At 35.5% G+C, this 16,391-nt stretch overlaps 1 protein-coding gene across 6 annotated transcripts in view; it reads left to right on the top strand.

Annotated features, from left to right (window-relative positions):
* The window catches only part of HDAC5 (histone deacetylase 5), a 2,571,411-nt gene that overhangs the window by 1,272,245 nt on the left and 1,282,775 nt on the right, over nt 1-16,391 (top strand). For all 6 annotated transcript variants that reach the window (XM_044055165.1, XM_044055164.1, XM_044055163.1 and 3 more), the window contains one exon: nt 15,159-15,430. In XM_044055165.1, coding sequence (XP_043911100.1) covers nt 15,159-15,430 — 272 coding nt within the window. The remainder of the gene's footprint in view (nt 1-15,158; nt 15,431-16,391) is intronic.

Below are 16,391 nucleotides of genomic sequence, written 5' to 3'. Positions count from 1 at the left end.
TATGCAGACCATGCTAAGGAGGAAATTCAAAAGTTTGTCCAACAAAAAGTGAACTCTCAAACAGAGATTCTGCTTCTTGTTCTTCTGGTAATAAAGCCCATAGAGAGACTATGCCTGTGAAACATTTCCAAGGTTTCATGAGAGACAGCAAAAAGCACAGGAGTTGACTAGAAGAACCAAGAGTACGTTAGAAATGAAGCAGAGTCTGGATATGGGAGATGGAGATCAAAAGGAAGAAAACCAGCAATGTGGAAATTGACAAATAAATGTGGGATTTCAAAGCATTGGTTATGTTTGTGAAACATGACAGAACAAGAAAACCTGGAAGTGTTGGCCTTCTTTGTACACACTTTGTTAAACTTGTAGCAGACTCCAAAGCATATGCCCTGCTTCATGTTATTAATATTTGGAAGAACATTTAGTGGAGGGGAAGAGGAAGAAAACGGTTAACTGTAAGTAAAACAAAATTTTATTAGCAATAGTATTTTTACAATGCATGACATAAACCCGCATGCTATAAAGTAAAATTTTCTCCTTTATTTTTAAGTGTAATAGGGATACTAAAGTAAACACATGTCCCTGTTTTCTTTCTTTCTCCTTGTTCAGATTTAAGAAATGTAGGCACTGCAGTGTAAAAAGAAAAGAAAATTCTGGACAAAAGAGCATGATGCAAGAAAAATTCATATGCTTTTTGTCACTCTTACATAGGGGAATGACTGGATTAAGGCCCTTGACTTGATCTAGTAACATGTTTTAAGGGGAAGCAAATACATAAAAAGGACACTGAATATAATAAAAAGTTTTCCTCTAGTAAATATCTGTGGAGACAATTTTATAAGGGGAAACCGAAACTGATTACTTCTTTCTTTCACTGGCTTGGAGATAATGTTTTCTGAAGACATTCAAGTGCTTTTTTTTTCTAATATGGAAGATGAATAAAGATCAAACAAAAACAGACAGCACTTAGTGGAAGTAGAAGCATAGGTGGTACCATGCATCTTTTCATGGATATCCTTCTTCATAGTGTGGCTGTCAGCCTAGAACAGTTGTTTCTGTTAGGAGGGTTAAACTTCAGTATTTGAAGGTGTACATAGTTTTGTTTGTTAGTATTAAGTTAATAGGTTTTATGGGTGTTCTGGGGGTGTTTGTTTTTTTGTTTGAGTGTTTTCACAAAAACAAAACATTTTGTAAGGTGTGGCATAGGTTCATATAGATACAACAAGAAACAACTGTATAAAAGATTAATCTGCCAAACATTAGTATATGCATGTAACACAAAAGCTGAAACTAGACATTAAAAAAAAGCTGTTACACATAACAGGTGGGTATAGTAACTTCTTAACACAGTGACACTTTCTATATTATCTTTAAATGTGAATTGTCTCACACATATATACAAAAAAGAAAGTGTTGTGAACTGTATTAAAAATGTAGAGTGCAAATAGCTATGCTACAGCAAACACACTTGCAAAGAACTGAGCATGTGAATTTGATAAAGAATTGATTTCAGGATGGTTAATCAGCAGAATATCTGGGACAAAGGGAAGGGGACTACTTATATTAATTGCAAGAAGAGCTTCATTAGTTACAGAAGAGGGAAAAAATAATAGAAGCTGTTTAGTACTAAGGGGCTTCTAGCCAGGGAGGAGGTCGATTTTCGAAGAAATTTATGAAAATATTTGCCATGAGAGATGTGAATTTACTTATTATTCCCCAAGGTAAAAACTGGGCTAGGCTAGACAGAAATTATATTTCACAGGAACATGTACATTTAATTGAAAATTGAAAGTTCTGATACAAATCCAATAACATTTTCAGATCACGTGCCAATAATAACTAAAATAAAAGTGCAGGGTAATGAAGTGAAAATCAGACAATGATGCTTACCCACCTGTCTGTTAAAAGAGAGGAATTTAAGGAATGGGTAGTGGTATTTAGGAGTTTTTAGGAAAGATGGAAATTTATTCTGAAAATATAGCTGGGGATTGGCATAAAATTGAAGTGGACTTTAAAAATAGGGTGGAAATAAAAGAAATAGAGATATGGTTAAAAAGTAAGAATTATTTAGAGGGCCTGAGAAAGGTTAAAGTATTACAGAACATAGGGAATCTCACAGAACAAGAAGAGGAGCAATTGTTTTTGATAATAACTCCAGAGCACAAAAACATTTAGCACAACTCAGATAAGAAGTAGAAGAAAGGGTTATCACCAAGCTTACGGAGCATATAACAAGGAAGATACCCAGAGATCCTGTCGAGGTACTAGAAATATTTTGGAAATTTTATGAAAATCTGTATAAAACAGAGAACTACAGAAATCAAGAAAAGGTACAAATGGAAATGTTTATGAAAGAATTAAATATGCCAAGGTTAGAGGTAAATGTGGCTCAATTACTAATAGGCTAGGTGGAGATGAGATAAAAATGGTGATGTATAGCCAGTCTACAGGAAAGTCCCCAGGAATAGATGATTTTCCTGTGGAAGTTTGAAATTAGGAGGGAAGAAACTGATAAAGACCTGGAAGGTTTTGTTTAACAGTATTTTTAAAGAAGGAGAAGCACCAAAATCCTGGAAGAAAGCAATGGTGGTTGTAATACCTAAAGAGGGTAAAGAGCCGTCAGATCCAGCTTCATATAGACCCATTTCACTTCAGTTGTCTGTAATGGCTAAGAGAATTGATACTGAAGTTGATGAATATGGATCAGTGTGGTTTTGTGGAGGGTAGGCAAGCATTTGAAAACATTAATAGAACAATGGTGATTCAGAGAGAAACAGAATGTAAGAAAATGTGGTACTTCGTATTATCCCAACCAGATTCCACACCTGTCGGCATTTGTGCTGTTATGGATGTTTGCTTCATTTATATATAAAGCGATCAGTTTTTGGTTTGAAAGAGTATGCGATAACACGCAAGTACATTTTTTTTTCTCAGATGGATGTTCCCTTGTAAGCTATGTATCCTGCAGCACTTGAGCAGCTGGTGTCGATTATCCATATACAGATTATTAAGCTCTGTGCTGGTAAGGTCCTGCAGTCAACTGTAGCTGAACATGTCAGGCATTGAACATGTTAACTTTTCTGGGGAAAGTAGGTGTGTGCTGCTGTCTCCTTTGTGACTTGGACAGCATAAACTGAGAAGTCAGAAGAATTACAGTTGCCAGCCTGTTTTGCTTAGCAAGATTTTGCGAAAACACGTTAAGTGATTTCTTTCTTTCATCTGGATGTCCTGTCACAGCCTATGTATTGAGTGGCAGTTGTGTCACCCGTGTGAATTTCACTTCAACCCTTTAGTCAGATCTGTGCTGTTAAGCGGTGGACATTTAAGATAGGAAAGATGTTAATTTTTTGTGGCCAAACTGATTCTGTGCTGCCATCTCATTTGCCAGTTGCAAACCATAAAGTTAACTGTTCCGTAGAAAGTGCTTGTGTGCTGCTGTGTCGTTTGTCTGTTTTGGACAGTCTAAACTAATAAGTAGCTAAATTGTTTCAAGTAAAAAACACTGGAAGGAAAGATACTTCAGTGCAACATACCATTACCATGGACAACATATTTCGGCAGGAGAAGGGCTTGTAAATGAGCCACTTCTCTTGCTCCGAATCTGGTTGCGATAATATGTAAGTACCGAAAATACCACTGTTGTTGGTGGGTCTTGATGCAGTGAAAGCATTCAACAGAGTAAGCTGGGATTTTATGAGTAGGGCAATGGAAGCCTTTTCATTCCCTGATAAAATTATAAGGTTTATTAGGAGGATACCCAGAGGTGAAAATTAAAGTGTGTGGGTTCCTCTCTGATAAGTTCTGTTTGAGCAGAGGAACCAGGCCAGGCAGAGGTGTCCTCTTTCCCTTTTGTTATTTACATTATGTTTAGGACCACTGACAAAGAAAATGATACACACAGAAATTCAAGGATATAATTGGTATGGTAGTCAAGAAAACTGGCTTTATTTACAGATAATGATGTTTTATACCTGATAAAACCAGGAAAGTACATTTCAGTGCTGTGGAACATTTTGAGACAGTTTCAAGTCTTTTTGAGATAAAAAAAATTAATGAAGATAAAACATAGGCAATAGCTGTAAACTATGTACCCACACATAGGTTCAGCAATACCCATATTTGTTCCCTATTAGAAGACTGAAGACACATTCTTTCAAATGCGTCTTAATCGAATTCAAAAGCCTGAAAAGGCAAAATATCGAAGCGGCTTTTAAGCAAATTCTTACCCTGGGAAAGAATTCACTTGGCCACTTCATTAGTTTGCCATTTTCGGCACTGTAGTGCGGTCTTGGAGTTGGTATATTTAAGTAGGGGGCTTAAGTAGGCTTTGCCCTCCATTTAATGTAATGTTTAAAGTGTTTTATTTATTTATTTTTTGTTGGAACAGCGATTTTTCCCCTAGGGAAAAAAATTGCTGTTCTGACAGTTCTAAATTGTAAGCTTTCGCTTACATAGGGTCGATTAATCACCGTTCACTTTTTTAAGCATTCGGTGATCTAATATAGACCCCCATATTTATGGGACCATGATAAAATGAAGTATTTATGAGTATGGATTAAAAAGGATTCTTTTATGGCAGCTAATGATATGTGCGAAGAGGTTAAATAAAAGGTAATACAAAAACTGAGAAATTGGAAGCTCTGTTTTATGGATATATATGTAGCAAGATACAAGCAGTCAAATGTTTTTAGTCCCCTTAGTTTTATACACAGGTCTGGCATATTTTTATCAACCAGAGGATAAGTTGTGGATAGCAATTAATAAAGAAATGAAGGCTTTTATCTGGAAGGGGAAGAAGGCAAGAGGCAAGTGGATTAGCTGATCCTTCCAATAGAATAAGTTGATTTGGGATTACCTGATCTGAATGGGTATTTCAGAGCTACACAGTTAAGGTTTATATATATAGTACAAGCAGAATGCTACAATTCAAAGTGAAAAGGGATGATGATGATACAGGGGGGAACTCAAGAAACAAGGAGAGACTGGGAGTTTGGATGCAGATCTTTAAGGGGAATAGCAATAACCATACATAATATTATATTCTTAAAGTAGCATGCATAATATTATATTCATAAAGTAGCATAAAGTATTTTACGAACTAAGCCAACATGTGAATGGAGAAAGGAGATTATGACATTAGGGATGACTGCAATTTAGGGATACAGACAATAGGCAAGAGGGGGCTGGAATTTATTGCAGAAAACTAGCAAAGGAACCAAGGTAATGGGAGCAAATAATTAGAGAGGAATAGGTAATAGAGTGGGAAGAGGCCAAAAATTTATTTGGACTGCAGGCTACAGGTTGCCTTCAGTATCAAGGATTGCTATCAGACTATAAACAAAAAGAAAGACATAGGAGGATCCTAAGCAAAAGACCAACAGTGGTACAGCATTTAGGAGAATCTAGAACAGAAGCTGCTATTAAAAGAGATTATTAGTAGAACATATAAAATATTACTTGATAACTATAAGAATCAATCAGAGGAGGTTGTAGAGCATTTGGAAGAGAGATTGGATAAGAAGATCACAAAGAAACAAGGGGGATACATGTATGACTCTCAAATATGCAACATAGTCTAGAAGATTTAGTATCTTTGTTTGAAAGTGTTTACATGGGTATTTTTATACCCCAAGTATGTTCCAAATAATTTTTCCTCGGGTAGATAACAAATGTTGGAGGTGTGATGGGGAGGAAAGAGGTAACTTGGAGCATAGTTTTTTGGGAGTGTAATGAGTTGACAGACTTTAAAACTTCCATGCAGACTACTCTGTCAGAAATACTGGGTGAGTAAATTGCCTAGACTTAGTAAAGCCTTGCTGAGTCTAATTATTGTGGCTACCCAAAAAGCAGTTACTAGAAAATGGGGGAGGGGATATATGTATGTCCCCCAAATATGCAACAAAATCTAGAAGATTTAGGATTTTTGTTTGGAAATGTTTACTGAGATATTTTTATATCCCAAGTAGACTCTAGAGAATTTTTCTTCAGGTAGACAGCAAATGTTGGAGGTGGGATAGGGAGGAAAGAGGTAATTGGGTACATACTTTCTAGGAATGTAATGAGTTGGCAGACTGTAAAGATTCCCTGCAGACTTCTCTGTAGGAGATACTGGATGAGTAAATTGGTGTAACCAGGGTAATGATTTTTTGAGCTATGATATAGAATCAGAATTGCCTAGACATAGTAAGGCCTTGCTGAGTCTAATTATGATGGCTGCCATAAAGCAGTTACTAGAAAATAGAAATCAAAGTCTAAACCAACTGTAATAGAAGTAGTGAATATAGTAACAGAGATAAACAACTGGAAATGTGATCTTTAGAAAAGGGTAGGGGCAAATCACATAAAAAAAATGGGAATTATGGGAAGAGTACATGCAAAATAATGTTTTGGAGGAGGAATGAGGTTTATAAGAAGGCAGAATTTGAATGAGTTGTGTAATGTTTGACTGACAAATGACTGGATAGGTTATAAGTTATGTACAGTGTTTGCAACTAAAAATATGTGACAGTATGATTTGTTTCATTTATATGAATGTATGATTGCCTGTGTCATAAATGATAATTCCATAAAGATGTTTGTTTTTTTATCGTTCACTCCTACATTACATAAATTGCTCAGTTACTGCCCACCCTCAAACGTAACTCCTCCTTTTGAACATTGTTCTGCATGAATTGTTCCTACAAATTCCATTTATTTCTATTTAATTTTCTCCTTCCCTTTTCTAAGAATCTCCAGTTCTTTTATCTCCTTGACATTTTCATTACTTCAGCTGCAGTTTGTTTAGATTTTGATTTCCATTTTCCAGTAATTGTGTTTTTGGTAGTCAGTAGCATTAAACTTAGTACGGCTTTACTGTGCCTGGGCAGTTCAGATCCTGTGTCCCAGCACAAAGGAATCACATCCGTAGACTCATCCATCCCCTCCCCGACATTTCTGACAAAGTACTCTGTAGGGATTTCTTTTAAGTCTGTCAGCTAGTTAAATTCCCAAAAACATGTTCCCATTTACCTCTCTTTTCACATCTCGCCTCTAGCATTTGCTGTCTTCTGGAGGAAGAATTCTCTGACTTCTGTTTGAAGTATAAACGTGCCTATGCAAATACTTCCAGGCAAAAATCCTAAACTTTCTGGACTTTGTTGGATGCTTGAGACATAAGGTGTGCTTCCATTGTTCCATTGTATAGTGCCTTTTCATTCCCTTTCTCCCCAATCTTTTCTAACCTCCTGTGATAGATTCCTATAATTGCCATGCAGTAAATTGTATGTCCTACTCATTATCCATTTTTAAAAGTAACATCTTTTCTAGACTATTTTTAATTATTTTTATTTACAGTTTGTTAACCGGGATAGTCCATTGGGCCAGAGTGATCCCTTTTTCAATGGAGGCCCAGGGAGAAAAGCTCCAAATGAATTTATGTATACATATATACAGTCAGTGCTTTTTTTTTTGTAAACAAACAAGTGGTGGTACGCATATGTTGCATTTGGGTAACCCCCCCCACACACACACACACAGCCATTCCAGTGTCCCATTATTTGGCTAATTCTCCCCAGTTGCCATAAACACTGTTCAAAACTCTGTGTGCATACTGCTTTCTGCTTTACTTCTACAATGATTACAGATGTTTGGATTTAATTTAAAACTTTTATTTCAAAATTTCCAGCATAAACACTGATAGACGTTTGCTAAACAAAGCAATACAGTCTCACAATGAAAACAGACTTGGCATTAAATCTTCTGTGACTTTGAAACTTACATTCATTGAAACAGCATTGAAATGCACATTCAAAGAAAATGCATCTGGCCAGTGGCAGGTTAAGTTTACCTTTGGCTTGACCCCTTGCACAGATCTTTAGGACCATGCAAAATTTCTTTGATTCACCTTCCTGATTGTATTAAATTATAATTTATAATAATTAAATTATATCCTTTGTGTAATATAACACCACTTGTTAGAGCGTGTTTTAAATTTATAGCCAGTAAGCAAAAAAACAAAACATATGAACCAATAATGCCAAAACTGCCCAATTCAGAACATTTCAACCATAAAAGGCCACTCAAACTTCTGTCACTGCAACCCACCAATATCAGTCAATATGCACAGTCTCTGCAAAAGTAAAAGTCGTCTGAATAATTCCACATTAAAGAGATCTGACTGTAACAAATGAAAAGGTTGTTGCTAGCAAAAAACTTTATATTTAAGTATTTCATCTACAATTTCACTGCCTGCTGCCCTTGAAGAATAAATTGCATGTGTTAGATTAAAATGATAAGCTGGTAATATTGCAATATGGAATGGATTGCAAACTAAAACAGATTCTTATTTACTAGGCATATTATCCAAAGGAGGACATACTCAGGACTGCAGCGCCCCACCCTCTTAAAATCCAACATAATATCAGTAATCCATCTACATGTTGTGGGAATAGAACCCACAGCCTTCTGCATCAAAACAAAAGTATGCTACCTCCTGTTCTACTAACACTGCTTTAAAAGTCTATACACACAACAGTGATACCATTTGCTAAGCAAAACAGTTGCATATTTTGGATAGAGGATTCAGGCTCTTGTTTCTTGTAGCTAAGGTACAGGGCTTGAGCCTAAGCAAATTACTAACCACCTGCTTAACCCTAACTAGATTATTTCACTGTCTCGCACACACACACACCTCAACCTTTTAATGCAAGAAATCTGGACAAAGTTTAAAATAAATAGGAACAGATTATAAATATTTCTCTCACGAACTTAGAAAAATGCTAGAATAACATGATTTGTGTTAGTATGTTTTTTTTCTAAAGGATATAAAGTCTAAACATCAAATATCTGTCATTATTTGGCAACCTCAATCTTTTTATGAGGAAAAAACAAAAATATGGGGCAAAAATCTGGACATTCTACACAAACATGGGCAGTTGAGGGGTATGCTATATCTATCTCTTACACACACACACACACACACACACACACACACACACACACACACACACACCATACCTCTCAACCTCTTAGCACAAGACGTTTGGGCAAAGCCTGTCATAATGGGGAGACAAAGGCTCAAAACTAGGGACACATTTTAAATATTGCTCTTATAAATTCAGAAAGTTGCTAGAATAACAGTATTTGTGTTAGAATGCATTTTCTAAAAGACATGAAGTCTGAAACTAAACTCAAATGCATGCCATTAGTTAGTAACTTTAATCCTTAGATCATCCTGGTGATTTCTCAAAAAAAAGACAATTTTTATGAGGAACAGACCAAAAATATAAGGCAAAAATCTGGACATTCTGTGAAAATCTGTACAGTTGAGAGGTATTAGACACACATACACCCCTACCTCCCTCTTAGACCTTCCCCCATACCTCTCAACCTTTTAGATCAAGAAATCTGGACAAAGACACACACACATAATGGGGGGGGGGGGGGCAAATGTCCAAAAATAGGGACACCTTTTAAATATTGTTCTTACAAACTTAGAAAGTTGATAAAACAGCAAGTTTTGCATTAGTATGAACTTTCTGAAGGATATGAAGTCTAAAGTTCAAATGTCTCCCATTATTTGCTGTCTTAATCCTCAATGATTTGCCAGGGATTGCCAGGAAAAACACAGTTTTATGAGAAACAGACCACGGATGTGAGACTAAAATCTTGACATTCTATGAAAATCTGGACATTTCACTCACTCACACAAACCTACCTACTTCTTATACACAAACACACACACAGACCTACCTACTTCTTATACACACACACACACCTGCCTACATATTTTGTACACACACACACACACACACACACACACACACACACACACACACCTACCACTCACTTGTCCGCTTGTGGTCCACAGTCCAAACGTCTTCAGAAATTCAAATTCTGCCCGCGCAGACCAGGAAAATGTAAACGATTGGTCGCACATTGCACTGACGCAGAAGGTCTTCTGCTTCTGTGTGACCCGACACAAAGGGTGTTCTTAAAGAAGAACCAGAAGAACGCCCTTAAAAAAAGAATGTTTTTTTTTTTTTTTTTAAAGAAACAGGGCAGCAGAGGTGCCGGTATGCCTTACCGACCCAAACAAAAGCCTTGTATACAGTGAAGCAATTACAAAGAGTAATCAAACAATTACAACAATATTATGAACAATTGCTTCAGGATTAAACAGAGTATTAAAAATGTAAAATTCACGTTAATACCAACAAATTTATCCTAGATAAGCATAATGGTTGGTATAGAATGTTGAGGGTAAGTTATTATATTATGTACTTAATAGTAAAGAAATGACTAAACTAAAAACTTCCCTGCCCCTTTCTTTTTACATATACTCTATTATCAGTCCAGAGTAGGAATGTCAGCTTCCAACCTGTAGTTCAGACTTATGCTTGGAATTATCCCCCCTGTAACCTTTCTCTTCTCTTCAGTTATTTGCTTCCAGTACCTTAGTTCCTTTGATAATTTTCTCTGGTACATTCCAGCCCCCTCTTGCCTGTATTTTGTACCCTATTTGCTGTTACCCTTATTGGTAAAAATCCCCTTTCTGCATTCCCATGTTGGGTCAGTTTTCCCATAGTCTATATATATATATATATATATATACATATATATATATATATATATATATATGTATATATACATACATATATATATATATATATATATATGTATGTATATATACATATATATATATATATGTATGTATATATATATATATATATATATATATATATGTATATATATATATATATATATATATGTATGTATATATATATATATATATGTATGTATATATATATATATATGTATGTATATATATATATATATATATATATGTATGTATATATATATATATATATATATATATATATATATACATATATATATATATATATATATATATATATATACATATATATATATATATGTATATATATATATATATATATATATATATATATGTATATATATATATATATATATATATATATATATACATATATATATATATATATATATATATGTACATATATATATATATATATGTATACATATATATATATATATATATATATATATATATATACATATATATAAATATATATACACACACACACACACACACACATATATATATATATATATATATATATATATATATATACATATATATATATATATATATATATACACACACACACACACACACATATATATATATATATATATATATATATATATATATATATATCTAGTGGGACTAAATCAGACAAAAGATGCATAAAATAAATTTAAAAAATAATATTTTGTATGGTTGTTATTCTCCTTAGGATTTACATCCAAAAGTTTATGCTCAACTTACTTCTCAAACTCTTCCCCCTCCACCAACCTACCTTGTTTCATCATAATCCCTTTCCACTTTGATTTGTAACCTTCTGCTTGTACGTATGTCACCATTAGCTACATAGCTCATCTCTTCAAATCAGGTAATCCTAAACCTTGTTGTTCTAGGAGGAGAGTCAATGTATCCCACTTAACTCTTTCCCACCCAAATAAATTCCTTTATGTCTTTATTAGTTATGGTCCGCAGCTTTTCCTCTAGTTTAAAAAAATATGTCTGACCTGTATAAAACAGAAGTGTCAAGAACATTTCACTTCTTGTATGTTACTGTGCGTATACTTGTGCTTCCAGCTTCTTGATTTTTGTATTATCCTTTGGTTAGTCTCTTCCCACATATCCTTAGCTGCCATAATTGAGTTTTTTTAATTTGTAAACCTAAATATTTTATCTAATTATGTCCCCATAAATATAGGTATTGCTGAACCAAATCATGTGTGGGTACACAGTTTACCTCTATAGCCTTTGTTTTATCTTCATTTGTTTTATATCCTGAAAGGACCTGACCTTGTCTCAGAATGTTCCTTAACACTGAACTGCCCTTTTTTTGCATCTGTCAAGTACAAAACAATATCATCTCCAAGTAAAGCTAACTTTTTCTTCATTACCATGGCATTTGCAACCTTGAGTTTGTGAGTGTATTGTTTTCTTTGAAAATCCAAAAGCATACACGCTGTTCCTCTGGCAATGAAACGTCTGGTATATTCAAATCACAGTCGTATCAACACAAAGCAGAACGAAAAATCCTTAATGTTCCATAAAACTTTTATTGGAAAGAAACACAGTGAGCGCTTTCGCCAATAGGCTTCATCAGACTAATGATACTTAGCAGCTTTTCAAACATTTAAAAAGTCTCCCATAGGATCTGATTGGTTGTTTAAAACAGCCTATAGACTATAACATTATTTAAAAAGCTCAGTGCATAAAATAAAATTTATGCACTGAGCTTTTTAAATAATGTTATAGTCTATAGGCTGTTTTAAACAACCAATCAGATGTTTGAAAAGCTGCTAAGTATCATTAGTCTGATGAAGCCTATTGGCGAAAGCGCTCACTGTGTTTTTTTCCAATAAAAGTTTTATGGAACATTAAGGATTTTTCGTTCTGCTTTGTGTTGATACGACTGTGATTTGAATATACCAGACGTTTCATTGCCAGAGGAACAGCGTGTATGCTTTTGGATTTTCATATTTGTTTTATTTTTTACATGCTGGTTCCAGTCTCCGTTGGGTTGCTTATCTGCATTGGGATTGTTGTGTATTGTTTTCTTTGCCAAATGCTCTAAATGTAAAGCAAATAAAGCTAAAGAGGCCTAGTTCCTCTGTTCAAGCATGTCTTGTAGGAGAGGAACCCTCCCACCTTATTTGTTATCTCTTCCTTCATATATCCGTCCAATTAATCCTATTATTTTGTCAGGAAATACAACTGCTGCTGTTGTTGGTCCTACTCATAAAATCTGTGCTGTATTGAGCAAATACTCTCACTTCTTCAAGATCCACCAACAATAGTGATGTTTTCTTGCACTCTGCTTCCCTCTGGATCATCATCATTCTTTTAATGCTGTCATATGTTTGCCTCCCCTTCACAAAACTACATTGTTCCATATTTGTCAATTTTGGCAACACGTTTGCCAATTTCTTAGCTAGTGTAGATATAAATACTTTATAGTCATAATTTAACATTGAGAAGGGTCTATATGAAGCTGGGTCTGACTAGTCTTTATCCTCTTTGGGTAATGCAGCCAGAACAGTTTTCTTCCAAGATGTTCATACTTGATCTATTTTGTTAAACAAAACCTTCAAAGTCTTTCTTCCCTCCAAACTTTCAGTGGAATACTGTCTGTTCTTGGAGTCTTTCCTGTTGATCCATCACCCTTTTTGTTTCATCTCTTCCTGTCTTAGCTATTATTTATTTAACATTTGTTGACCGGGAATATCCGACTAGGTTCCACAGAGCCTGTTTTCAGCAGAGGCCCGGGGAGAAATGCTCCAGATGCATGTCTTTGGAATGTGGGAGGAAACCGGAATACCCGAAGAAAACCCACGCGAACACAGGGAGAACATGCAAACTCCACACAGAAGGCACCCCAGCCGAGAATCGAACCGGAGAACCTCTTGCTGTGAGACAACAACATTAACCGCTGCACCACTGTGCCGCCTATTAATTGTTGATCTTCATCTTTCTCTAATCTTGGTGCAATTAAGTCTTCCATGAATATTTCCATTGTTGTCTTAGTGTCCACATTCTTCTTTATTATATAAGTTTTCATAACATTTATAAATATCTGTAATGCCTGTGTAAGATGTCTTATCATAAGCTTCCTAATTTTGGCTTCTACTCTTTCTACTTTCTGTTGCCCAAGTCATTTTGATGAAAGTGATTGTACTCTGGAGTTGTTAACAGAAATACCTGCTTTCCTGCAGCCTTTCTATACCCATACATATTATCCAAATGCTTCCTTATTTTCCTTTTAGCATTTTGCAGTTGCTGGTTGTCTTGTTCTCTGAGATTCCCCTTATTCTGTAATACTTTAGCCTTTTCCAGCCCCTCTAAATAATACCTGTTACATCTTTCCCATATCTCTTTCTCTCTTATTTCTACCATGTTTTTAAACTCGATTTCTATATTACTAGCTATCCCTTCTGAATAAATTTGTCTTCACTTACAACTCTTGAATCATTTCCACTACCCATTCCTTAAATTCCTGTCTTTTTAACAAGTTAGAAGCAAAACACCAGTGTCCCATTTTGACTTCATTACCCTGCATCGTTATTTTAGTTTTTGTTAGAATGTGATTTGGAATACTTATTGGATGTCTGTCAAAGCTTTTGATTAAGCACGCTGTTGTGAAATATAATTTGTATCCAGTCTAAGCGCGGATACTGTACCTCAGAGAATAATTTGAAACTTCTGTCAGAATTCATACTACTAACTTCACTTCTTCCATACTAAATGTTCTCATATGGTTCAAAAATCTACCCTCTTTTGTTATCTTCCCCCTTTTAGGTCCCTGGATAAATTGTTGCAGTTGCAAATCAAATTTCAGTCCTCAATCAAATAATATTCCCAGCTGAAAGCTGCTTATTCCCCCCAAAATTGTCTTAAGCTCTATAAAAGCAATAATAGTTGGAATGTGAATATATGCTAGCGTAATCCTTCCATGTCAAGTAACTCGTCACTACCACAGGTCTATCATTATTGTCTTTTTTTCTCTATATACTATTGGAACCCCTCTGTTAATCAGTATTATTACTCTTTTCTCTTTGTCCCTGATGCTGTGCTTGAAGGTCCACTCCGAAGTCCTTTCTTTGTCAAATGTCATTCTCATTTCTGTCCACATTTGTTTCCTGCAACATTGCTATTTGCATTCTACACTTCTTTCTTTCTTTTTCTTTTTTATGTATTGAAATTTAATAACTGTTTAAGTAGGCTGTTTTTCAGACCCTTTTCAGTCTCAACCCAGGCCTCAAAGTTGCAATGTTATAATTCACACTCATAATTTTTTAGACATTTATTGATTTTTGAACTGCTGCAGAGACAAGAATCTCTTCACAGTGTACAGGTTGTTGAAATTCCAACTTTGTATCTTCACTGTTTATTTTTGAGAGTTACCTTCTTAGATGCAACTTACTGGAACTTGTAGCTTCAGCTTTGTTTATAAAAAAGTAATTGTTAATAGCCTTGTCCTAGAGGAGAATGTTTGAGTGGTTATGGAAGGTAGCCTTCTATTTGTATTTGTCTGACTCATGCTCTGTTTTTCTTCATCTTCCTCTAGTTGTGGAAGTAAAGCCTGTTTCCCCCATAACAATGCAGACCGCTGGCAGTGGCAGCAGTGGTGGAAGCAACAGCCCAGTGGATATTAGCACCGATGTTCGAGTAGCAGTTTCAAGTGTGGACCCTATTCTGCGTGAACAACAGCTGCAGCATGAATTACTACTGTTGAAACATCAGCAGCAGCTACAGAAGCAACTGCTCTTTGCAGAGTTCCAAAAAAAGCATGAACATCTCACACGACAACATGAAGTACAGCTACAGGAACACCTTAAGGTAAGTCACAGGCTTAGGACACGAGTATGTAGATGAGTTTCACAAAGTATAATACAGAGGTAAAGTTAATGTTTCAGGAGGGCATAGGATATTTGAAGGCAGCCCGTGAGATGTGCTCACATACATGCTTGTTGTGAAGAAAGGTCTGAAAGTACCATAAGATAATATTAGGATGTCACCGGCAAGGGAAAGTTGTCTTTATGCATGTTAATGCACTTGATTCTTCATGGCCATGACCAAGGCTTCAAGGGCAAGGGTACTTTCAACATCCTTGTAAAGTTTTTAAAGTAGCCAGTTCAGCAGCATTTTTAGGGACATAGGAGCCAGAGTACCTCGAGAAAACTTCTTCTGACATACAGAGAGCTTGCAAACTCCAAACTAAAAAGTGGAAGTTAACATTTAACTGCGGACCTTGGATCTTTGAGACAGAAACCATAGGGCAGACATCCATTTTATTTTTTCAGTTTAACATATGTGAGAGATGTGCTGGGATTTAGCCACTATTCCTCCAGGCAGAGACCAAGGCCATAGACATATTTGCATGTAATCCTTGGACCTCTTTCCACTAACTGTCTGTCTTGCATGCCATGTTTTAGGACATCTCTGGTGGAATAAGACTTGGATAAGCTGTCCACATGCCTAAGTTCTACTTCATGGCAGTCAGTAGAGAAAATACTATATATTGCTTCATAGGTGGCTTTCTATGTACCTTTGACAGATGTCTTAATCAGGACTTCTGCCACTGGCATGCAGGACGTTTCTTCATTCATGATTATCTGCGGCTTTGCCACACTTTTTTGAGATTAGTTTCTCCTTTTCAGAAGATTTGTAGAAGACCATTAAAGGAGGTGCACTCTTCTTCAAACTTGTATATTTATAACACAAGAAGGTTCCTTGAATCAAAAGGCAACGTTTCAGGCCCTCTATCCCATTTTGAGACCTTCATCAAGACTTCTGAGTG

The sequence above is a fragment of the Protopterus annectens genome, chromosome 13.part0 (genome assembly GCF_019279795.1).
Source record: "Protopterus annectens isolate FY-2018-M chromosome 13.part0, PAN1.0, whole genome shotgun sequence".
Lineage (NCBI taxonomy): Eukaryota > Metazoa > Chordata > Ceratodontiformes > Protopteridae > Protopterus > Protopterus annectens.
The sequence above is the reverse complement of the archived record's forward strand: the minus strand, read 5'-3'. Positions and strand labels throughout refer to the sequence as shown.